Source organism: Gavia stellata, chromosome 7 (assembly GCF_030936135.1).
Source record: "Gavia stellata isolate bGavSte3 chromosome 7, bGavSte3.hap2, whole genome shotgun sequence".
Classification (NCBI taxonomy): domain Eukaryota; kingdom Metazoa; phylum Chordata; class Aves; order Gaviiformes; family Gaviidae; genus Gavia; species Gavia stellata.
In genome coordinates this window covers 43,179,531-43,204,418 of record NC_082600.1, presented here as the reverse complement: position 1 = coordinate 43,204,418, position 24,888 = coordinate 43,179,531, and the positions used below count along the sequence as shown (strand labels likewise).

Sequence of the window (24,888 nt, the reverse complement as noted above, 5' to 3'; positions counted from 1 at the left end):
CGCCCCCCGCCTTCGCGAGCGGCTCCTTTAAATTCTTGCGGAGGTCACCGGAGGATTCGCCCCAGGCCAGCCCCGCTCGCGCGGCTTGAGCCAATCCTTTTCCAGGCGTGTGCCCTCCCCGGGGCCAATCAGAAAGGAGAGCCTTGGAGGCGGCAGGCCAGCCCCCGTGATGGACGGCGCTGCTGACCAATCACCGCCGAAACTGGACGGCTGATGCATATGAGCGGCACCCAATAGGCTTCCGGCCGAGGGGGCGGGCCCGGCGTCGCCGGGAGCGGCGAGCCCCCCGCCGGCTGGCCGAGGTACGGAGGGGAAGATGGCGGAGTAAGAGGAAGAGGCGGAGAGGCCGGGGCCGGCCGCGGCCCCGCGGCCTCGGCCGCGCTCAGGTGAGTGTGGCGGGGAACAACAGCCCCCGGCGCGGGACCGCACCCAGCCCGGTGCCTGGTGCTGCGCTCCCTGATTGGGCTGGGCCCGGGCGCCCGCGCACCCGCCTCCCCGTCCTGCTCCGTGATTGGGCTGGGCCCGGGTATGTTCGCGCCCGCCGCTTCCTGAGGCGCGCTCCGCCCAGCGCCGCGGCCCCGGGCCAGATCGGGCCGAACCGGCGAGCGCGCCCGGCCGGCTCCCCCGGCAGCGCGGCCTCCACGCTGGGGTGGCCCCGAGCGGGGCGGGGGGTGTCCGTGTGGTGGCGGCCGGCGCCCCCTCGGGGACACCTGCCGGGGCGCCGCTGAGGGCGGGGGGGAGCCGGGCCGCTTCCACCCGTCCGCCGCCCTGAAAAGTCTGAGGAACTTCGGAGCTGGGGGCGAGGGCGTGCCGCAGCTCCGGCGGGAGCGGGCGGGCGACGGGAGCGGGCTGCAGCAGATGGCTGGGGGGGAGAGCCCGTTCCCCGCACGGCGATACCCTACAGCCGAGTTAGGAACAGCCGAGAACGCGCGTCCGGTGAACAGCTGCGGCTGACGGCGTACGTGGAGGAGAGAAACCAGAATGTGTCATCCGAAATTCGGCTTTTCGTCTCCGGCTACAAAAATAGCGCTGATTATAGTTCGTTTTCTGCTATCGCTGTTCTTCATGGAATCTGTGTGCTAGATGGAGTTTGCTAATCTGAACGGTTGTATCCTTTTCTGATGTCTTTATGTCATACTGACACAGGAGTGCACAAAGGGAATGGCTTCCAAGTCATTTGACAAAACCGGAACGTGCGAGTGATCTACAGTGCAAAGTAAGTTTATGGAGAGTGGAGAGATTATATTGATAGTGGAATTGATTGTAGCATTATGAATTCATGGGATCGTTGATAATAAGGTGAAAAGGACTTTACACATGATGAAATGTGTGAAACTATTACTAAAACCACTATCTCTCCTTTCCATGTTAGTGACATGCAGGTCAGGTATGCTCTCAATTTTTCAAAATTATTGGAGGTATTTTGTATGATAGAATGGTACTTTGTTTAAATTAAAAAAAAAAAAGGGAGGGGGGGCACTTCTTACTGAAAGCAAAAGGATTACAGTCCCTAGCATGAGATTCCTTATGTTCTATATTTGATAACAATTCTTTAAAGCTTGAGTTTGTCATAGAATTGTAAGTGACTGCGTTTTCAATGTGCATGTCAGGTAAAAGTAAAAAATTGAAGTGGTTAAATGAGAAGCACAGCTTTAGATCTTGTGGAGATGTGGCATGCTATCTGACATGATCTAATAATGTAGTAGTTGTTTGAAACTGCTGAAATAACTCAAAAGAAATGTGATAGGTCTGTTTGTCACAACTAGTTCTGAAAGCAGTAGCTGTTCATGAGAAAAATTTTCTAAGGAACATTTTACCCATTTCACATGCTGTATTATTCACGTAGTAACAGTAATGGCAGCTTATGAGCAACATAACGTTAAGGCAAGTATGCTGCTACTGATGAATATTCCTACTTATTATGTGTCTGTGTATGAATCGTTAAAATATGCCAGGGGATTTGCCTTTGGCATATTACATACAAGGATAATTCTGCTTTATATTATAATTAAAAGAATAACAAGCAGTCAACTTTCTTTCACATGAAGTTGTACACTATTTTAGCAGTAAGTAAATTAATTTAGAATAGTATTTATTCTTAATTGCTTTGAATGTGCAACAGCTGTGAGAAGTAGCATCTTAAAAAAAAAAAAACAACCCACAAAAAATCAGAGTTTTCTGTTACCCTGGTATATGTCAAATCAGCTATATGCACTGCTTTACAATCTTGCCCACAGTGCTGTGAGTCTGCAGTGTGAAGATTTGCGTGAACAGGCCATGCATCTTGTGATCGTGACCTGTCATTCAGGGGTGTCAATAATTGTAGACCAACTAAGGCTAAAAATTCTGACCGCGTCTGTGAAGAGTCTGGAGTATCTCTTGAACACCTCCCACGTTCATTCTTAAAAACTAGAAAAGGAACAGTGTTTGAAACCAGTCCTGACATGCCGGAGGTTATGTGAATGCAAGATGTGAGCACCCGCACAGTCTTTGGAGGATTAAAAAAAAAAAAAAAAAAAGAGGGTTTCTCTAAAATGGGATGTGGAGGAAGGAATAATTCTTTGCCTAAACAGCACTCGAGGAGCATGTTACTACGGTGTGTGTATCGTGAATACAAAGCTCAGCTGTAAAACAGTCTTCCCTATTTTCTCCGCTGCTGTAGGAAGCACTGTTACAACATTGTACCAACGATGTAGCAAGTAGCCATTGGAAACCTCATGGGAGAGGAAGGCGATTTTATTTACAATATAAAGTGAAACAAAACAGTCGCTCAGGTTTGCAATCTGATAAGCAGCAGAATGTGTGCAGTGCCCGAGATGTTTGTCCAGCAGCCAAGCACCATAGCAGGGGTGTTTAAGCTGTGTGTCCAGCAGTCTGGTACTATGTTGCTTGTGTCCAGATACTCAGTCCAGGATCCCTTGTAGAGGACAAGGGACATCAACAGGCCGGTTTTTATGTCTTCTGGCCTCTTCCTAGGTAGGTAGCCATTCTAGGTTTCAGATCTGCCTTTGTGTACCTTTTTGGAGGTGACAGTGGTCTGTGTCTCTATCCTGTCCCACTCTGTGAATTATCACTGTTCTTTGTCTCCAGATCTGGGTGTCTTCTGAAACTGCAGGGGGATGAGTGGGGGTGTTGATGACCTGCTAACCTGGGTGCCGTTAACACAAGCCCTTCTGAGAGCCTTGTTCCTGCTCTGTGTTCCTTTTCGTGCCTCCACGCTCAGACACTCCCTTTCTTTCTCCAGTCACACCAGTCTTAACCTTTCTTATTACAGTTCTCTGCATTGCCTCATAGATTGGGTTTAGATGCCTTTTTAAAAGTTACCTAGAAAGTGAAAGGAGCATGAACGCAGCTAATTTTTTGCAGGACTGTAAGCTACTTCTGTTGTATTTTGTGTTTATGATTTAAGCTTTTGTTATTATCAACTTTCCACGTTAAATTTGACACTTTTTAAGCCATCGGAAAGACCTCAAAGGACTTGCAATCTGTAGTGCTAATTTTGCTTTCTGTATCTTCACACACCTCCACCACACTTAACTTAAGTTTTCGTGTCTTGGTCTTTCTACATAAACCTGTTTCTATGTCTTTCCTTCCTCACCTACTTCTCAGGCTCTAGGGAAGAGGTGAGGAATCATCTTCTATGTCCCTGTTAATTCCGCTCATCTCTTGGAGCATTTGTGTCTGTGTGTGAGAGAGAAAGGTACTATTTTGGAAAGCCAGATCTGATGGATCTGGGTTTTTGCTGACCAATCTAATTAAAACTAAGGGTCCCTTAAAACATAGAGTGAGAGGTGCAGTGAAACTTGGTAGCATAGTTGTAGCCTATGCATTTTAGCATAGTTTCCAATTCCAGTGTGCTGATTATGTCAGAACACTGACTTTTTTTTTTTTTTCCATTGGTAATAGGGCATGTTGATCTATATGACAAGAAAAATACTACAATTTTGCTGGTAAATTTATTTATGAGATGTTTCTTCATCTCTTTTTGGCTTTGAAATACCTGAAGCTGCCTGTATCCAAGACATTTGTCTATCTGAATGTGAGATTTAAAGTTCATGGAAACTAACCTTTAGTTAAGGTAGGGCAAAAAAAAAAAAAGAATTGGCAATAAGTCAAAACTTAATAAAAATAATATTTCCAGAATTTTTAACAGAAAATTATTAATATATATAATGATGAGTTTTCACAGATATTTCTTGTTCCATATCAGTTGATTGTATGTTCAGTAAGGTATGAAAAAAAAATAGTCTCTTTTTTTCTTCTTCATAATTTCCACTAGATTTTAAGTATAGACTTGATACTGTCACCATCAATTTCAGTGCCTACTAATTTTCAATATCCTTGATTTATATCCGGTTACATTTGCAAGTTCTCTTGGTACTAGCGTGAAGGCTTCTCCCACATAATCTGTGAAAGTCAGATAGAAAGTATATCAAGCAGTGCGGTTAAAAACTGGGGCATCCAAAGTTGGTGAACTTGTTAAAATAAAATAATAAAAAAAAAAATTGGTTAAAGCAAACTGAATTTCAGTATTGGATGAAACATTCCTTTGTATGAGTTGCTTTAAGTGTCACCTGCTGCTTTTTTTTATAATAAGACTTACTGTAGTAATTAGTTTAGTTTATTTGTAGTTTTAGGATAAGTGAAAGAAAACCTGATTTTTCAAAGATTGGCATTGGGAATTGTTTCCATTATGATAAGGAAGTTTGGGAGAGTTCCTGATAACTGTTCCTTATAAGATTGTTTTGTGAATCTTTTGCTGTTGATTCTGCAATCTCTCAAAGTCACATAGTGCATGGCAGATTCTTGAGGGTTGAACTTGAACAGGAAGGGTCAGAATTGGCAACACGAGAATGGAATAACTACCCTGAAATACAGGGCTAGGGATCATCTGCTGACTACAATTTTTCTGAATCAATCACAGAATCACAGAATCAGTACGGTTGGAAAAGACCTGTAAGATCATCGAGTCCAACCTGGGGGGGAAAAAAAAAAAAAAAAAAAAAAAAAGAAATAAAAAACACACAACATCAAAAAACCCACAAAAAAAAAAAAACCACAAAACCCACGCCACACAACAACAATAACAAGCCACAACCCACCCAACACCACACAGCACCATGTCCATCAAGCTACATCCCACAATGCCACATCCACACGCTCCTTGAATACCTCCAGGGAGGGTGACTCTACCACCTCCCTGGGCAGCCTATTCCAGTGTTTCACCACTCTCTCAGTGAAGAACTTTTTCCTAATGTCTAGCCTGAACCTCCCCTGTCGCAACTTGAGGCCATTTCCTCTAGTCCTGTCACTAGTCACTTGGGAGAAGAGACCAACACCCACCTCTCTGCAACCCCCTTTCAGGTAGTTGTAGAGAGCGATAAGGTCTCCCCTCAGCCTCCTCTTCTCCAGGCTAAACAACCCCAGCTCCCTCAGCCGCTCCTCATAAGACTTGTGTTCCAGACCCCTCACCAGCTTCGTCGCCCTTCTCTGGACACGCTCGAGCACCTCAATGTCCTTCTTGTAGTGAGGGGCCCAAAACTGAACACAGTATTCGAGGTGCGGCCTCACCAGAGCAAGGTGCAGGTCCCTGGTGCTTGCAGAAATGCTGTGTTGTACAGGAGGGCGGAAGCTAGTAACACTTTGAGGATACTGGGAATTTTTAATAATGTAAGTTCTGTGTGATGAGAGACTTCTGCTTATAGCAATGCATTATTCTTCCAGTTAAGTTGTCAGCTCAGCATCCTTGAAAACAGTCGTTACGCTTCCTTGCTATGATGGTTTGTTATTAACATGAGTTTCTTGCCTTATTGGAGGCTGAAATTGTGTCCATCTCAGTTCCTGTGAAACTGGAATGTGTGTCTGTTGATGATAGCTTACCATAACAATATCGTTTCTCTTCAAAATGTGCACAATTAAAAAGCAGTTTCGGTAGTGGTGTATACTTAATGCTCCAGATATGGTCAGTTGAGCATGGGCTGTAGGCTGTTCTCAATAAAGTAGAAACCAACAAAATCCAGGGAAAAAGGGAATTCAGTACTGTGTAAACTACATTCTGCGGAATGAATGACACGCGTGATTTTACTCCAGGAAACAGAATGGTTTTTGAGCAAAAGCTTTTCAGGCGTGTTTTGGCTATATGCTTCTCCTCCCTAGCCTGTTCTTAGTTAAAGTTTGCCTGTCCTGGGTCTTCCATACTTGGGCCCAATTCACTTGACCATCCTTTCCTGTAAACTAAAAGAAGGGGGTGGCTATGATAATTTGAAAAGTAGCATCAGCATGTTTTATATAGAATGTCTAAAAATGTTAACTAGTTCCTGGAAGGTACAGCTAATCTTTTGTCTTGTGCAGATAGTCATGTATGATCTGAATAGCTTCCTAGATGCAAATTTAATTTCTGTTGTTCATCTCTTTCTCTCTAGGCTCACTGAAGGGAATGTGGATTGATCAGAAATAATGGTGAGTAAAGCCATAAGGTTATTTAGGTACTAAATATCAGGTGTCAAACTTGTCAAGCTTGTTGGTTGATTTAGGTTTTTTCTTTCTTTTTTTTTCTTTTTTTTTGTCCCTCTGTCCAAAGAAATCAGTCCTTGAGATTTTAATTTTTCGTAGGGTACTTTCAGAGAACTGGAATGTTGCCACAGTGTCAGCTTTCAGCTTGGGCTTAGCTTGAAAGAACTTTTGATTTAACTATATATTCTAACAAGAATAAATGCTTTTAAAGTTATAAAATTCCTGTCCCATGATGTCATTTTGCTCTGCTAAGAGACACTAATTGTGTAATGTATTAACTCGGGGAGTAGTATCTTAAAAGTTGTATTTGTTAAACAGTAGGATTGGAAGAAAGATAACATAACCAAATGTCAATTATCAAATAGAAAAAAAGTACATTCAAAATTTCTAAGGATGACAATCAACTTCTGGAGTTTTGATTTTCTATTTTTTTCTTTTTTTTTCCCCCTAGTGAATGAAATAAAGATATCCTGGTAGTTAAGATGTGTAACAGAGTGCTCTATTCTGTTCTCAGCTCTGCCACAAACCTTTGGTATGTTTTGTTGCAGCTCTCCAGGTCTGTTTTTCCCCATCTTCATAGCAAGAATAAGACTTTCCCAACAGTGTGAGCATGGATGGTCAAGCTCATGGTCAGCTGAAATATTTGGGTGCCTCAGAGAGAAAGTGATGGTGATGTGTGCTGTGTTTCCATTTTCATGATCTACTCACTACTTCTAACATAGGAGTGGAAAATTTTCACTGCAAGATTATTTCTGAACTCGATCAACTAAGGGGTTAAGGTAATTAGAATAAGACGGGGAAAAGAGGGGAAGGGCTTAAAAAAATACAGTGTATCCTCATGTTCTTGTATGTGAGAGAGAGGAAACCAAAGAAAATAATTTCTCTTTCACATCTCTCATCGTGGTACAGGAGAATGATAATAAATGTTTCTGGCACTAGCTGTGCAGAAGTGCACCTGCGTTACCTTCCAATCCAGGCTGGCATCAAACTTAAAGCAAAAAAATCATGTCTTAACAGCTACTGTGACTAGGTGATACCAGGTGAGTGTCACTGATGAAAGGCCAGGAGATCGGTGACAAGATGACAGTTGTTGAAGTATGTCTACACTGTGGATAAGTGGGGAGAAATGAGTAAAAGTGAGTACCTAATCTGTGTGATCTTACAACTGTCATAAGTGCTTTTTTCCTCTCTAGCACCGATGGTTCCGTAGTTAATTAGGTGATAGTTTTTGGTGTCTCTCTGAACTGTGACCTGCTATAGCAGAATATACCCTCTCTGTGCACAGGGTGTGTTCTGGTGCTTCCTCAACATTGTCATGCTATATGTTGCAGCCACAGTTAAGAAGCCCCATAGCTAATTAATGCTGATATATTTTTTGGATGCATTGCTTCTGAGTGAGTGTATAGTTCAGCATTTCTGTAGTATTTCTTTAGCCAGCTTATGGACCTCTACAGTTAGATATAAAATCTTAGAGCAAGGTATTATTGCAGTTTGTGAAGCCAGCTAATTTTGTCCGTTAGTCAGGCTTTTAAAGTAATGAACCAGTGGGCATTTTAGTGTTGAATGTATTTTATTCTGATTCTTAAACTGCCTGTCCTGGTTTTTTTATTTTAGGATTCCAGATCTTCTCCTGACATTCAAGAAGAAGGTGGTCCTGTCGCTTGCTTACAAGCTGTGAGATGTGGGTGTTTCTCTTCTAGCAAGCAAAAACCTGTCCTTCACTTCCATGGAGCTGAACAAACAAAGATCTCTCTACTTCCGGTTTCAATCATCTCGCCCAACATTTGATTCACCAGATGACTTCTCCCACAGAAGTACCCCACCGTTTTATCAAAACTCAAAAGCAGAGTAACAGAAATCAGCATTTGTTTCCCTGAAGAAATGTCTTCTGTGCCAGCTCTTCATCCAGCTTTCTGCGTTCTGTTTTAAAATGAGAAATACTTTGTAATCAGATGCAAGTGGAAGCTGGTGTTCTTCACTGAAACCTCCTTCTTCAATTTAGGAAGGTTAAGTACTTCACTGTGTCATATTGGAATTCCTAGCAGATAAAGTGTCTGCAGGCATTGCTATGTCAAACTGTCTTGACATGTATGAAAAGTTGCAGCAGGAAAACCAGAACATATTTTCTGCTCTGACCTAAGGAAGAAACTTACCGAACAACCGGGGACATCCCATATAGGTATTTTCTAGTCCAGGACCCAGGCTTGACTTTGTAGATAGATATCTTGATGTCAACTCACATAAAGCAGCTAATGCACAGGAACAAATGCAGAATCACCTTGTCTATAGTGTGTAAATGCATCATCCCAGCCTGTGATCAAAATGTATATTTGCATGTGTAAACCTATGTAAGTGCTGGATATGAAGAGTTTTCACCAGAAAGAGAAATTACTCTGCACCATTTCATTTCTAGCAAAGAAAAATGAAGCTTTAAAGGCCTCTGGGGTAACAGGATAATGATTAGGTTTACGTTAAATCATTCCCTCCCTCTTGCTTTTTATGAATCCTTAGTAGCAAAAGGAACAAAAACATTATACAGTAGAAGAGATGGGGCAGAACTTCTTTCTTTATTAAAGAAATCAACTTCTGGTGGGATGGAAGAGACCAGAGGTGTAAAGTTGCAGTTTATCCACTCAGCTTCCTTGGCACAGTTTCAGCTTTTCATACCGCTGATGGAATCAGCTTTTTGATTCTTCTGTGACTGAGAACTGAGATGACCTGTATATTTCTGCCATCTAGGTAGAAATAGGCCTAAGAGAATGGACTGTTAGCCACGTAAGGGGTGAGTTGAGAGAGAGCGGAAATACTTAGGATGGGCCTTTTTCTGGTTCCTCTTATTCCTTCCCAAACTAAGGCGTAATCTGTTGTTCTTATGTTTACACAAGTTCCTTTGTCTCCATCATTTGTGATTATATAGGATGTTTTCTGTCATTCTGAGGTGGGAGCGTATATTGTTTACATTCTCCCTGCTATGCTATTCTATATGGCAAGTAAGATTTCTTGGCAAAAAACCCAGAACTGGGATATGTATTCTATTCCACTTCAAATCTGGAGCTCTTCTTAGTGCACCTTATTCCAAGCTTATGATTTAGAAAATGTGACTTACTAGCTTAAAATAATATTTTCAAATCTGGATCAAGTAAAGGTATATAGGTTCTGTTAATAGGTTTTGGGAGATAGTAGGATTGTTGGGGGGTTGTTTTAGATTTCTTGGTTGGTTCTGTTTTTCCTTTTATATAACTGGTGGAGAGAGCCAGACAGCCTGAAAATGGCTGAAAAGCCAACAATTGAAATCCTTCTTAAATTTTAATGATAGATTGCAAGGGCAGCATTCTGATATTTAAAATATGGTGACATTTTATGGGACCAAGTTCCATAGCAGAGTAAGGACAAGTGTTGGCGTTGATCCTAGTCTTCAGAGTAGAGTTAAGTCTGTGTTTAGACTTGCATTGTAACAATAAGATTTAATGACAGCTTTACCCATTTTTTGTTTCCATGAAGAAAAGATCAGACACGTAAGCTGAAGTGTGGTGGGCAAGACACTGCGTATCAAAATGATGCCAACTGTAATGAGCAGAGAGGTGCACTAAAATTGTGTGTAACATTGTGATGACCTGTGTGATAAGAGTTACATTGATCTTGATGAGGCAACCACCAGCTCGGTCTGAGTTCTTTTAAGAATATAGGTTTTCTTTGCTGAATATGGTCTGAATTTTCTGGCATTGGAGGCAACTAGAAAAGCACACTTCCTTTTAGGGCCTCATGTTGAAACTAATCGTATTTAATGTAGATGTCTGTAGACGCAGGATCCATCTCTAAGTGATGGAAAATACTGTCAGTATCATAGGATTATAAGTGGTTGGGAGGTATCTGGTATAAGAAACATCTGATTTTAGATCTGGGAATTTCCTTTTCTTCCTTCTACCCATACTTATCCTTCTGACGTTAGAACTAGCAGGTGTTTCTTGCATAGCTTGATGACAAAATACTTGGGGCGATGGGAAGGTATTTTTTGTTTCTGTGGACATGTACAAAAAATAAGAATTTGTCTGACTAGAGAGTAGACACTTCAAGATCTTTGATTTCTTTTTCCATAGGAATAACCCTCAGCATCTTGTAACCCTGCATTATAACAAAAAAAATAGAATTGCTGATTTTTCCTGACTCCTGTCCATGACAATGGAACAACATTAGTTTTCAAGTTTAATTTTAGAACATAGTATTTTTAGCAGGGCTAAAGATCTGTGGCTTTCACAGAAGTAATACTCCAATAGTGCATGCCCAGAAGACCCCCCATTCCTGTACCTTTCCGGCCAGCACCTTTATAAAACTGCTGTGTTAGGAAATGCTGCCTCAGCCTACTTACTTTTTCTTGCTCCACTTTTTCTCTATGTTGGTTGGAAATCTTCCTATGTGAAAGATTACAAAAACAAGGGGCATGTGCAATAGATCATATATATATACATATATATATTTTAATACTTGTGGACAAAATGATGTTACAAGTTGTTTGAAAACAACAAAATCACCAATGTCTTCCATTTTGAGATGTGTATAGTTCCATAAGCATTAGTGCTTTGTAGCAAACTGTAGTGCCATGTTAGGACAGTGCATGAGCCTAGTAGTATTTTTACAATTTCAGAGTGACAAACTTATTAATAAACAGTTATGATAATGTAATTAACAATAGAAAGGATACAATAGAAATGTCACAAACATGGTCTAAACATGCAGTATCCTCCCTTTGACAATGGCAACGCTATTTTTAGAAATGGAATGCGTTCACTTAACGGGCGTCATAGAATCATAGTTGACTTTTTGGTTTTAGTCTATCTGTCCAACTGCAAAGTAAGCTACTGTACGTAAGCGTCCAGAATTCTCATCTCTATTGGTGGGATTCTTTTCTCTTTAGTCTTTGTTGAACGTGTTTTCTTCCATGTGCAGCATTTTCAATTTTATTATTACCCATCCTGTGATATACTCAGAAAAGTATGAATACGCTAAGGAGTTTGTGTGCATTTTGTACACATCTCTGCCACCTTAAGATCATTTACAAAATCTTTTAAGTAATTTTTTTTTCAGATCTGCCTATATAATTGTTATAACTAGTTAAACATTATCCTCATTATACAATAAGTTAATGGTTGCAAAATGCTATCTGCCAGTTACGCGTAGAAGACTTTTATCCATTATTGCAGGAATGGGGAACCTTTTTTGGCTGAAGTCCTACTGAGTCCTTTAACACCTTTGGTGGATCCTGCATTTACATACATCTTAATAATAAGAGAGAATATAATGTCAAGGGCTGTTGGAAAAACAACGTTGCAGACTGTATCTGTGCAGCAGGCTGTCTCTAGCCTATGGATCAGAGATTCCCCACCCCTGTATTATTGAAATTAACATCCCGTATTTTAGGTAACTTGCAGTATTGCTTTCCAGCTCTAAGCTCAATTTTAATAATTTCTGTCTCCCTCTGCTTTTTTCAGAAGGAAAGTTTAGACCAGGGGAAGTTCAAATGATTTAGCACTCAATGGGCAGCTTGGACTGGTCAAATAAGAGACTGATACGATTCCTGAGATGTGCAATGCTCTGTAGATGGCATCCTCTGATTTCCTAGGAAAAAGTCTTTTATTTGGTGCCAGTGTTGCTCTTCACCCATTTATCTCTTTTACAAGAACAAAATTATCTTTCAACTTAGAGAGGATACTGCATCTTTTTTTCCTGAGACCTGCCTGTAAATGGCCATTAGGGGGAGGGAGGGAATGGGTAGCTTGGTTTTGTAATTTTGATATGATATATCTCTAAAGTAATTAATCAAGAAGCATGTACTTTGGTGCAAAACCAGTAATCCGTGCAGAGTTAATGTATGTAACAGGGAAAAAAAGAAAAAAACCCCAAACAACCAACCCTCTGCATCTAATAGATTTCCAAGAAAATTGGACAGGTGGGCCATTTACAGCAGAGATCTGGGGGACCTGTGCTGAGAGTTAGGTTCAATTCTAAATGGAAGTAGCTGTACCATTGAATAAAGTAGTTTAGTGCTTGGGAGAATCAATTGAAAAATACCTCTGAAACTGGAATGCAAAATAGCACAGTATGTAGGGGGAAGAATCCCTGATGCAAACAAAGCCATAAGATGATTTAATAAGAAAATAGAACTTTAGTAGCAATAACTGTTTTGCATGTGATAGTAAATAACTTGCATTAGCAAGACTGTACAGTAGAGTAAGTGGGTAATAACCAAATACGTTTGTGGCGCTCTGTGCTGCAGGGAGTTGTGTGAAGAGTCTCTTCCTGAGAAGATGGGTGAATTCCTCTTATGTTCCTCTCATTGGAGGGAATTTGGCACTTGAATACTTAGTTAATGAACCTGATAGGAAAAAAAAAAAAAAATTAGCTTTGTCACTTGCCTGAAGCACTGTCAATGAGTGCTGGGGGAAGGGCAGACAGTTCTTTTTGAAAGGATAGCTGAAGTTTCCCCATATTTTTTTTCAGTTTTGTAGTCTAGCACTTGCTGTGTTTCTCTGAGAAGAAACTAAACCCTTCCAAGTACTACACTGTGAAGAGAACCTGATTCTGAAGTTAGAAGCTTTTATTGTGGGAAGTACTTTTTGTTTTCTTTGTTTAAAAAGACCAATCTGAGATGGTCTTTAAATAAAAAATTAGAGACCACTTGACACTCAAAACATTTGTATGTCCCAAGCACAATTGTTGAACTCTAAAAATGTTACTTTACAGTGAAAAATAATTTTAGTCTTGCTAAACACTCTGTTTCAGACCATCATTGATTTCTGTTGATGCCTGAAGTTTTGCAGAGGCAAGTACTGTGAAGCTTCTGGTAACTCAAAGGGTTATTGATCTACAGCTCTGCACCCAGCAAAGTATTTGCTATCAAAGAGTTACATAAAATAGCTGCAGGAGTTCTAAAATGTCCATAGTTGGCACTGTTTTCAGTGCAGATATGTAGTCTATAGAGACAATAAGGCCCAACAGATAATACCGTATTCTGAACAGAATTACTACATCAGAGGTTTAGATCTATCTGGCTGGATTTCTTCTAGAAAGCTGAAGTAATTTGGATTGTAACTTACAGCTGAAGGGAAGCTTCTAATGTTCCAAAATTACGGAGGTGAAGAAGCCCTTTGGCTCTTCCAAGTTGATAAAGGGACTGTGAGGGCAGTGAGCATTTTTACAGTATAAAGTAACCAAAGTAAGCATGAAGATGTCTAAATTAAGTGTTGGCAAATATGTAATATGTGTATGAAAAGCTAATTGATCTGCAAAGTTGTAATCAGCTTAAATTCCAGCTATTGAATTATTGATAAAATTGGAAGCTGGCCATAGGGGACCTTAATTTGATTGTTATCTGATTACATTAGAGAAACTATAAATTTATTCTGGTCTGTGGTCAGCAAGTACATTTATGTAATAATGAAAACACGGTCATGTTCATATTTCAGAAATATGAACTTTGTGGCTGAATAGAATTCTTCAAGGGTTTATTCATTCAGAGAAGGGGGGGGGGGAATCAAGACTGATGTAGCCAAGCAAGCTATCTGCATATTCTTCCCAGTGCAGACTTTTTCTAATTATCTGTATATTATGGAGTGCTAGATTAGAAATTACTATTCACAGCAACAAAAGGAATCCCTTTGCCTTTCAGCTCTTGTATTATGGCATGACCTTTGCTCCAACCTCCTTGATTTCACTGCTGCTAAAATTAAGTGGAAGTGTTAGTTGCTACCATGTTGCAGTGTGAGCTGTCAAAGGTGTAGTGACCAGCCCTGACATGCCTCCTTGAGCAGTACTAAACCCAGATGATACAAGTATATGCTGTTTCTGTGCCCAGTAGTGCTGCTGCAGAAGGTCTAGCCAGTACTTGTGTTGGGAATTGCACCTTCAGGAATTGCACCTTCTGCAACTGAGGATAATTGTCAAGTTTAGGACAAAAAAAGGAAGTCTTGCAAAGACTCTTTGATAGTGAGCGAGAAGAAATTGTACCGAGGTTTAGGACACTGACACTTTACACAAGGATGACATTGTCAAGAGCGGGCAGTGTGTTTTTTGGGCAGAGAAGGAAAAAATATGGAAGAGAAGAACAGTTTTTGATGGGTAACCAATCTTAGAAATAACTGCTTCCTGCATCCCTAGGAAACTGTCTGGTCTTCCTCCAAAGCTAACAATCCTACTACTTGCTGTTCAGGTACAGAGCTGCATAATGGCAGTTCAAGTTAGATTCCGTTGGATTTCTTTTACTGAATGATCCAGCATTTTGCCCCTGTAGCGCTTTGACTGGCCCACAAAAGCCAGCAGTTGAACCAGGGTGTCTCGTTTAACAGTGCAGAACACTAACCATGGATTCTGATGTCTGTTCCCTTTCAGCCTGCTCTACACTTTCTCCTGAGTTTTAGAGAAAGTGTCGGTGTTCATGATGTAAGCAGAGTGTGTTTCTGTCTCAGAGCCTATGTACCAGGTTATAATATAGACAGATTCGCTAAGGCTTTACAACATCTGAGGTCCAAGATCAAAGGTAACTTACTGTTACAACTTACTGTTTAGTGTGTCCTATGTAAATCCTGTCTGCTTCTCTCCACTTCCCCTCCAAATGAGCGTGTTTGCAGGTCAAATAAAAGGTGGCTGGTTTGTAATGCCTGAGGCATGGAGAAACTGAAGGAAAGCGGCACAGGCCCACAAACCAAATCTTAGAGCTAGTATTCTAATTATGCATGATTCAAAATGTCTAGTGTAATGTAGTTATTACCAGTAAATTGAGATATGCATTTATACATAATGAAGCAATAGGAATTAATATACCAATAGCTTGAACTTCCTGCTTTGATTCTCAAATTTTTTTTTTTTTTTTAGAGAACGTGCTGCCTCTGTAGAGAAAGGGGCAGAATGTATAGATAGGGACAGAAGCATGGCACCAAAACTGTAAATCAGGAACCAGGATCAGCAGAACTCGCCTTTATAACCTCTTGTCTGGTTCATATTAGTGCCCTGAGCATGTAAAAAGCAGGGCATGAACTAAGCATGTTTAGGGGCGAGATGAGGTTTCTCACCTGCTGCAGCTGTAGCAAGGAAAAGGGTGCAGAGTTTCTTACAAGGTGCAGGGGAGCGCAACTGGTGGAAGAAAAAAAAAACAAACACAAAACAACACAAAAAAAACCAAGTAACGGAAACCACAGACTCAAATTGAGTGAAATATTTGCCAGACAGTAGGTAATATGCTTGGGTGTGGTGAGGGAAATTATTTGGAGAAGACTGAAATTAATAAGCACAGTACATATATTTCAGGTGTTGAATAGCTTTTTAATAGACAGTATTTTCAGGTAACTCTCTAGCCACATAGGCAGCTGTACTGAAGCATACTGGTACCAGCCAGCAATAATGGCATCTGCAGGAATGAACCTGAAAATACTGGTAATCTTGTATATTTTTTAAGTTCTTTAAAGAGATTTTTAAAAACAGAAAATGAGATTTGATCACTGAAGGTCTTTATCTTCTGCAACACAGGTTGCAATAGTCTCTTTTTCTTTATTTCACTTACTAAATAAAAGGGAATTTGGGTGCCATCTTTCTGTAAACTTTTAGTGTGTTCTCTGTAATATTTCCCAAGTCTTTTAGTGGATAATGCTGTTAATTTTCTTCTGGCAGTTTGAAAATAACATGGAACATGTGGCATAGCCTACGTCACTAATACCTTTCCAACTTTAAACTTGTATTCAAACATGTAGAATACTAGCTTGTTACTGCAGAATTCCATACTTCTAGCTTAGCTTAATTTTGTAGGTGGGCTTAACTTGTGCAGAACACTTCTCTATGTACAGAGGCTCAGTCCTCTTTCTTAAATAGAAAGAGGAAGTGTCTTGGAGGAAGAAATTGTGTGTCAAGTTAACTCCTGTTCATACTTCATAGCCAACCATCCATAAAGCACCGTGATTTGGGTTTAGAACAGGGGTTGCATTATTCTCATGAATGCTCTTTCTAGATATACAAGAATTGCCAAATAAAGATAGCAGTGTTATGAGAGGAGAAGATAACTAATTTATGGTATCAGGAGCTAGACTAAATGAAATCCTTTGAGCCAACTTCTTCAAGCAAAAAGGGAATTTGTAAAACAAGTTTAGCCCAGCGGTTAACCATGGTCACCTAATTCTTAGGGGGTATTCTGTAGAACACTTTGCATGGTTTTAAACCCTGTTAAATATTTTCTTTTGTGTGACGAGTAAGCAGCTGTATCCTTTGTTAATGCTTATTCCCTTCAATATAAAACCTGGCGAATAAGCTATTTTAGGATGTCAGTGAAGATCTCCTTTCAAAAAGTATGCTATAACAGCAAAGGAGAAGTACTAGTTATAGATTCTTAAAAATTACCTTAGTACTTAAAAAAACAGGCTAGAAAATACTTCTTACACTGAACTTCTGATGGCACGCTCACATGGATTAGTGGAGGAAACTATTGGTGTCACTAGGAACTATGTACTCCCATTGCACACATTTTACATGGTAACAGTGAAAGAATGTCTCCCTGCAAATTCTGATGTTTTTCCAAAAGGCAGCTTGCTTTTATATCTATGCATCTTTGAGGATTTCAAGATAAGATTTTATTCTTTTGACACTGTAAAGAGGAACTGTTTAAAAATGAACTTGGAAACTCTGCACCTGTATACAAATTTTTTTAGCAATAAAGCAGCACAGGCTGAGAATGCACTAAAACTGGATGTGTCGTTTGTTCAGAAGACAAATTAACCAACTTACTTACTATACACTACACTCCACTTCTGAGATGTGTTTGTACTTGTTGTCCCTTTGTCAGAACCAAACGATTTGAGCTGAACTTACATGTGCTGGATGTCTGCTTTGGGTCCAGCTGTTCCAGCAGACTTCAGGCACAAGAGCCTCTGACTTCGTGGAAGGAAATTAAAGAAAAATTGTTACTCCACTCGTATTAAGATGGGCAACTTACCTGATGAAAGCTTCAAGGCTTATTTTAGATGGTAGCAGAAAGCTACTCTTGCTTGTATAGATTGCCTAAAAGTAATAAGTAGTATGTATGTGGATTGTTTATTGTTTTGGCAGCTACATTTCTGAAAAATGCTTTCTGTGGTGGGCATGTCACAACCTTCAGGGAGGCACAACTTTCCTTGCGGTTGCTGCTGAAAGCAGTTTTGGGAAGCACTGTAACACAGCAGCAGGATACCACCTCATGAGGACTGTGCTGAAGAAGCCATGGCTCCCAAGCCTACTACAAGCTTTCCAAAACCTGTTACGGATTGCTAACCCTTACACTAGCTTATAGAAGATTCACAGTATGATTATTACTCCAGTAGCCTGTTCAACCACCTTAATTTGTTTCATTTGCTGGTTGTTTTTGTCTTCAGATTCCAGAGAAGACAGGTGCTGGTTAGCTAACATACGAAGGCCTGACCTTGAGACTTGCTTTCTAAGTGGTTGGTATTCATTTAAATAGAGAAACCATCCTTCCTAAGCCAGACTGGCCCTGGCTGCACTTAAAGCTAGAACACATCTCTCAAGATGCCTAGTTAGAGGAGATTGGGTTCTACACTGGAGTAAGAAAAACAAATGTTCACCGATCAATTGTAGATTAAGAGGAACTTGAATCCGGGACAGGGTCTGGGATCAAAAGCTGAATCTTTCAGGAATAGAAGTTTATAAGCATTCCTTAAATCAAAATGCACCCAGGGGTTTAAGTTGATATCTCAGTAAATGTTCATCTCAGATAAGATAGATATTGCATTTATTTTATGTTTTGTGAATTAAGGTGGCTTGCTTCTTAAAACAGAATTTACTTAGAACACTGTACTGCTGTGAGTGTCAGCAGGTACATCAGGCAATAGTGCCAAGAAAAAACATCATTTGACAAATAGACATGAAGGACCACAGCTTGACTCAACAGAGCAGAGGTCCTGCCAGTTCCAAAGATCAGAGAAATGTAGTTTAAAAATTTACCAGCTATTATTTAGCACATATTCATTATTTGTTTAAAGTCATGCTAAGTAATACAATATGAGGAACCATTAATTTAATGCTTCATAATGAACCAGGACCTAAGCAAGATAAACTGATGGCTTTTTTCTGTAAATGTAGTCTAGGGAAAAGAAGTGGGCTTATGACTCATGTGATACTATACATGATCCGCACAATACATAGTTCTGAATTTCAGCTTTTTTATTTAAAAAGTTTCTTCTTTACATCCGTAAAGATAATATAAAAAAAAAGTAACTGACAGCTTTCTTTTTCTTTTGGGGTAGACACTTAGCTAGACGAAGCAAGACAATTTAGCACTATTAGACACAGTATATATGTAAAGTATATAGCAAGAAACAGTCTCCATGCAGAAACCAGAATGAAAGGGCAAAAGTGAGTAGTCCCGTTACCAATCATGTTTCTTAGACTGATGCAACAACAAAAGGGCTGTCACTTAGAAAATAACACAACGGTGAAGTTCTACAATGGAAAACATTTACCTGACATGGGGAAATGCTTGCACAAAATGAGTTTAGTCACAAGACCCCAGTTAAAGACCAACAGGCCCTTAAACATAATGCAGAAGTCACTGCAAAACACAACTTTAAGAACTTATTTGTTCTTAATAACGAAATAATCAAATACAGCAAATCCAAACTTTACATGAATATACAGTGACAACTGTTACCAACAGCCTTCCAGTTAAGGGTTCAGGATAGAGCTCATTTTAGCAAAGATAACAGTTATCATTACAGGCAATGAAACAGATCTTGCAAGAGTGTAACATTTACTTCAGGTAGTTACTTTTGATATCCCGAATTTAGCTGTCATTGACAAGCACTGCATTTTTGCACTCATGCCTGTCAAATCTGTAAAACATAAACAACAAAAATAACTTAGACAGCATATAGTATTAGAATTTAACAGAGAGAGACCCTCCTTCTCCTGGCAGAATGGCTGTTGATATTCTATGTTATTGCTTAATCAGAATGAACTGAAACAACCCGGAACTCTCAATCAAAAAGCATCACAGTGAACATTAGTAGTATAAGTACCAGCTGCCCACCTAAGGGCTCTGAGGCGCCTCGCAGTGAGTTTTGTCCCCTCTGCTCCAAGCCCATTACAAGAGTTATTTTACAAATAAAACAATTAAGACTATGAAATACAGGGAGTACTGGCATCAGCAGCAATGGGCAGTGCAACCTGCTAAACATCTGTAGAAGCAGAATAAGGAAATGGCAAATGTATCACTGAAATTAAGTTGATCAAGTAAATACAATCCTCTCTAGACTACTACAGACAACTACTGAACTTTACGGAAGGTTTAAAACATCAGCCCTTTAGGCAGCAAAAGGGAAAGGAAAAGACCCTCAATCTTCCAACTAACAAGAATAAGGTATAAAGATATTCTGTGCCAATAACAAGGGGTAAGTAGTGTTCTTTCTTTTCCATCAAATTACTTTCTAGATGTTTGGAAAGAAGCAGAACCCATTCAAAACAGAGAGATCCCAGTGAGCTCCCATTAGGTATTTTTTATGAAACACCTTGACTGGCCAAGGGAAGGCAGCAGGCAGGTCATCACAACTTCAGCAGCGCAGCGTTCCCACAATTGAGCAGAAGCGAAGGAGAAAAGACTGTTCCTTGGTTTCACAGCGTCAGCCCCGGAAAGGCAGGCTCGAATCTGCTAAAGACAGTTGCTCACAGCCTAAGCTTCATGGAGCTGCCAGAACTTGACTCAGGCCTGTGCAGCCACAGGGCTGCGCTTCCAGAGGACTTGGCAGGCGTGTGAGTTGCCCTTGAATTTGAAATCCAAAACTTCGTGCTCCAGCCAGCATTGTGGCATCCGGATTCATGCACTAAGCACACTGTGCAGCTTCTACGACATGCTAGCTTGCTCCTTCTGCAGGCTGCACACACAAGCAAATAGGAGGCCACTAGCAGTGCCTCATGTGCCAGATGCAGCTAATGAGCCACTTGACCGACAGCTAGTTGCCATTAACACTGTATCTATATGAAAAGGTAGAACGAGAACTTTAGATTTCTGCAAGAACTTTCAACTTATAATGGCTCCTCTTGAATATCATCTTGTTAGTATGTTTTGTATAATTCCAGAAACCTGATTTTAGTATTTCAAAGGCTGGTTTTCCCCCTGAAGTCATTAGAGAGCATCAAAGTCATAGTTGTACTGTCTCGGAGAGTGATGTGCTGCATGGGTGAGCTATTAATTTTTGCAAGCATAACTTCAGTATGTCAGATTTTCAGGGGTTCCCCTTAGATTGAAGGGATGCGTTTAAGCATCAGTTCTTTCTATACAAAGATAAAGTGACAGATCAACACTGAAAGCTGTTCTGGGGCATTGTTTCATCATAATGAACAAACTCAGCAGAGATGCAGAAACAGCTCCAGCAGTTCTTGAAAATGGCATATTATTAGTTGACCCTGACTATTGCATATCCTGGCAGTAGGCCAACTGCATCTGATGCAGAGCTTTGCCTTTCTGCCACATTATTCTTTTGTTCCAGTTCCTCCAGCTTCTTAATCAGCAATTCTATGCGAATGTGGACCTCCACAAGCTTTTCTTTCAGCTAGAAAAAAAGAGCAATAAGAGTATTAAAACTAGAGAAAAATGTCCTAGCACTGGATCTTTGAATGATCTGCACCCCACTTCCAGTGGCTAAAGAGCAGCTGACTTTCAAGATGGAAAGTTATACTGGGTTTTAACCTGCGTGTCTAGTACAGCCAAAACTGGCACCCAAATCAGAGGCCTGGGCTACAAAGAGGCGGTAGATGAATGTGTGCCAGCATAACCTCTTTCAGAGATGTATGGGAATACTCTCCTTAAGGAGACAGAGTTGCTGGAGCCTTATTACTATCAATCCAATCTTTCCTAGTTAACTCATTAAAAGTTTTTACGTGGCCAGAGACCTTCTTTGACAAGATCTGGTCAGACTGTTTCAACGTTACTTAGGAATACATGTGGACAGTCCCTCAAAAATGCCATTTCCAGAGCCTGGGGTTTAAGTTAACACATCAGAGCTAAAATCCTGTTGACATAATGTCTCAGAAAGCAAAGACCAGATTCTTGCACTTGTTCTAGTCAACAAGCAAACTCTCCAGTCACATAATTTGTGTTTGCAATGAAGTACTACCATTTTTTTTACTTCAGGAAAAGGTGTCTCAACTTTAGAAGTATTGCCTGGATAAGATTTTTTGCATTTTAGCCTCACTTGACCTATAAAAACACTCTGATCTTACAAGACACTGGAAGATGACTTTAAAGAGGACAAAACTTAAGAAATGTCACAGGCTCATTTCCATGCTTAGAAAAGAAACTAAAAAAAGAAAAAAAAGTAAGGATACTGGATACACTGGCTGCCTCCTACACACAGTAACTTTGTTTGAGCTATGGGACAGACTAATTCAACAACTAACCAAGTTACAGAAAAGAACATCCAATTTAAACACCAAAAAAGGAGGGAGGTTCTAGTGTTGTCTCTGAAACTACTTCCATGCTGTTTTGAGCTTACATAGCCATAAATACAACTGTGCTAGAATCCCTTTCAAATTAACAAATGGCTATTTTTTAAATTCTTCAACAGTGACTTACGAATTCTAGGGACAACACAAGTAGCAATACTTCAGTGAAGTCTGTCTAAACGATTCTTGTTTTTTTTCTTTTCAAAGTGTAGAGATAAAAGGATAACACACTTTTGCCAGAAAACCAGCTAGAACTGAATATGTTTCGCAGATAAGTGGTTCTAGAAAATATTTTGCATGTCTCACACATTTAAGTCAGTCACTGTTGTAAGTCAGCTTTTTAAGTGCATAAGATGGAGAAAATAAAGAAGTAATTGTATCAATATTTTTGGACTAATATTCAAAAATATCAGCATTTTAAAATACTTTCCATACAAATTAATGTAGAAACCTTACTTCCCGCAGTTGCTCCTTTAAGGTTACAGCAGGAAAATTCACCTTAGAAGCTTCTATTATCATTTGTTTTTTTAAGAGATAACTGGAAAACAAAAGGGGAAAGGGAAAAAAAAACCAAGAAAAAACAGTTAAACACCCCATAGTTGCATTCACTGTTTAGAGAGATTATTTAAGATGATTTTAAAGCAGATACAAAGTTGTTGCCAAAAGTAGTGAAAACATTATGGAAATATTAAAAACGTAACAATGGTTTTACTTTGAAATCATAAGATCCTCTCATCACCAGCTATAAGTAATTTACAGTTTCCATAATCAAGTGCTCAATCTATCATGGAACTAATTTGATAGCTTACATTAGCTAAGTGAATCTGGAACTGAAGGAGATTTCAGTATTGCCAACAACTAGATTTAAACCTTGACATTACACAAGGACGCTCAAGAAGTACAAGGCAAATCAAACAGAGTCATGCCAGCACAAACAATTTGAACATAGAGGATATTAAAATCCCACACTAATGCACTCAGTCAGAAGTAAAGCCGCTTTTGTTAGCTGTAGATTGGTTGCACACCCCGTTGTAATAACTTACAAATTCCCGTGAAATCGTAAGAATACAGTACACTCACCAGCGGATGCTGTCCTTGAAGAAACAGAAGCAGCCTCGGAGATACGCCAGGTCACTGGAGGTGGAATAAAGAATGAAGCCCACGATCAAGCCACATGACCGACAGGATAATGCATTGTAAGCACTAAAAGGAGAAAGGGAAAAATATTACTAAACAGAAGCTTCTGAAACCATAGATACTGCATGCTTGCCAGAGGACATCAAATCTTCAGTTCTATCAGGACAGGCAAATAGGACATAATAATGCTTTCTCCTTAAAGAAGTAATACATACAAAGAGAACACGAACATAAAAAGCTGGGCATGTTGTGCAAGTAATAATCTCTGTAATAAGTGAAGCTGCAATTAAGGAAGAAAATACATGTCTTATTATCACAGAGCGGTTTAGGCTATACTACTCGAACATGATTTAACTGGTAAAACAATGCCTGCGCCAGGTCACAGAAGTGAAATTTCCTCCTGATAAAACAGGTTATTGCCTCATGCAGAGAGAGGAAAAAAAAAAGAAAAAAGAAAGCAAGTAATATTTAAAAAGTTACCAGCCATTATAGTTTGTAAAATAGCCTTTAAACAGAATTTAAACAAACTACTGGTTCTGTAAGTCCTCAGGTGAGATTTACATCCTTCCCACCAGACCAATACAGAGTTACCTAACCTGTTGCTAAGTGTAGGCTCGTGAATAGCAGCACTATTCAGTATTAAAAAAAAAAAAAAAACCAAAACCCCAAACAGAGATGCTTTAATTTAGGTAATAGACCTTTTGGGGAAGGAGCAGAAGGAAGAGACCTAAAGGCCAGGCTGTCTTGTACTGCGTTCCTCTCCACCGACAAAGGTTAGAACAGCACAACTCCTGATCTCGACTAAAACGAACGCTACACACCTAGGAAAGGCTTCTCCACCCGAAATGATGAGGCACGAGTACGAAAAGCAGCCCGGAGCTCCCCGAGCCCCTGAGAAAGCCCAGCGCCCAAGCCAGGGCAGCTCCCGGCTCCCCGCTCGGCAGAAGCCTCCGTTTGCCCGCGCCGCCCACCGTGGCGACCGCTCCCGGCAGGCCCGATGCCAAGGGCGAGGCCGGGCGAGCTACTCACCACCCCAGGAGCGCTCCCTCCAGGCCGATCATGAGCGAATCCTCCCAGGCCACGTCGCTTGTGACTTCTGAGGAGGAGGAGAGAGCCGCTGAAGAGGGGACCCCCCGGACCAACCCCACCCCGGGGCGCGCCCTCCCACCCCGCCGCCTCAGGACACCCAACGCGAAGCCCGGCGCAGCGCCCCGGGAAGGCCGGCGGCCCTCCGGGAGGGAGCACCCCCCCGCCCCAAGGCCCCCAGGCGGGCACTGACTGAAGCAGACGAGGACGCCGAGCCGCCGCTCCTCCTGCGCGCACAGGTGCAGCGAGTCCCCCAGCACCGCCCAGCAGCCGCGGCACTGGAACACGGCGCAGTCCTCCGGCAGCGGCCCTTGCCGCCGCGGAGGCGACGCGGCCGGCGGCGAGGAAGGCGGGGTGGAAGGCGACGACCGCAAGATCCGTGTGGCAGCCGCGGGGGACGGCGGCCGCTCCACAGTGATGGCCCCGCCGAGCTGCGGGTCCTGGAAGAGCTCCCGCAGCTGCCGGCGCACCGCCATCTTCTCCCGCCCCGCGTTCGAGCGCGGCGCCCGCCTTCCCGGCCTCACAACTGGAGGGCGCTTCACAGATCTGCGCTGCTATTGGGCAAGGGACGCATCAGTCCGCATTTCCCGAGACTATTGGGAAGTGGGCCGCACCGAGTCATTCCGTCGCCCAATCACACAGGAGAGGACAGGCCTTTCCCTCGCCAGGAGCGCCTATCGCGTT

General features: G+C 41.2%; 1 protein-coding gene and 1 long non-coding RNA gene across 2 annotated transcripts; one reads left to right on the top strand and one right to left on the bottom strand.

The window, feature by feature from the left end:
- The first annotated feature begins 346 nt into the window (after window positions 1–346).
- LOC132317327 (uncharacterized) lies at window positions 347–14,003 on the top strand. The gene is made up of 5 exons (XR_009484060.1): window positions 347–386; window positions 1,147–1,216; window positions 6,423–6,459; window positions 7,062–7,292; window positions 8,128–14,003. It is a non-coding gene; the product is annotated as an uncharacterized LOC132317327 (long non-coding RNA).
- Window positions 14,004–20,947: 6,944 nt separating this feature from the next.
- On the bottom strand, window positions 20,948–24,680 carry OIP5 (Opa interacting protein 5). Its single transcript, XM_059819922.1, is given in 6 exon segments — window positions 20,948–20,998; window positions 21,000–21,089; window positions 22,438–22,519; window positions 23,062–23,184; window positions 24,148–24,214; window positions 24,398–24,680. Coding segments are annotated over 6 exon segments (696 nt in total).
- Between the last annotated feature and the right edge of the window lie 208 nt (window positions 24,681–24,888).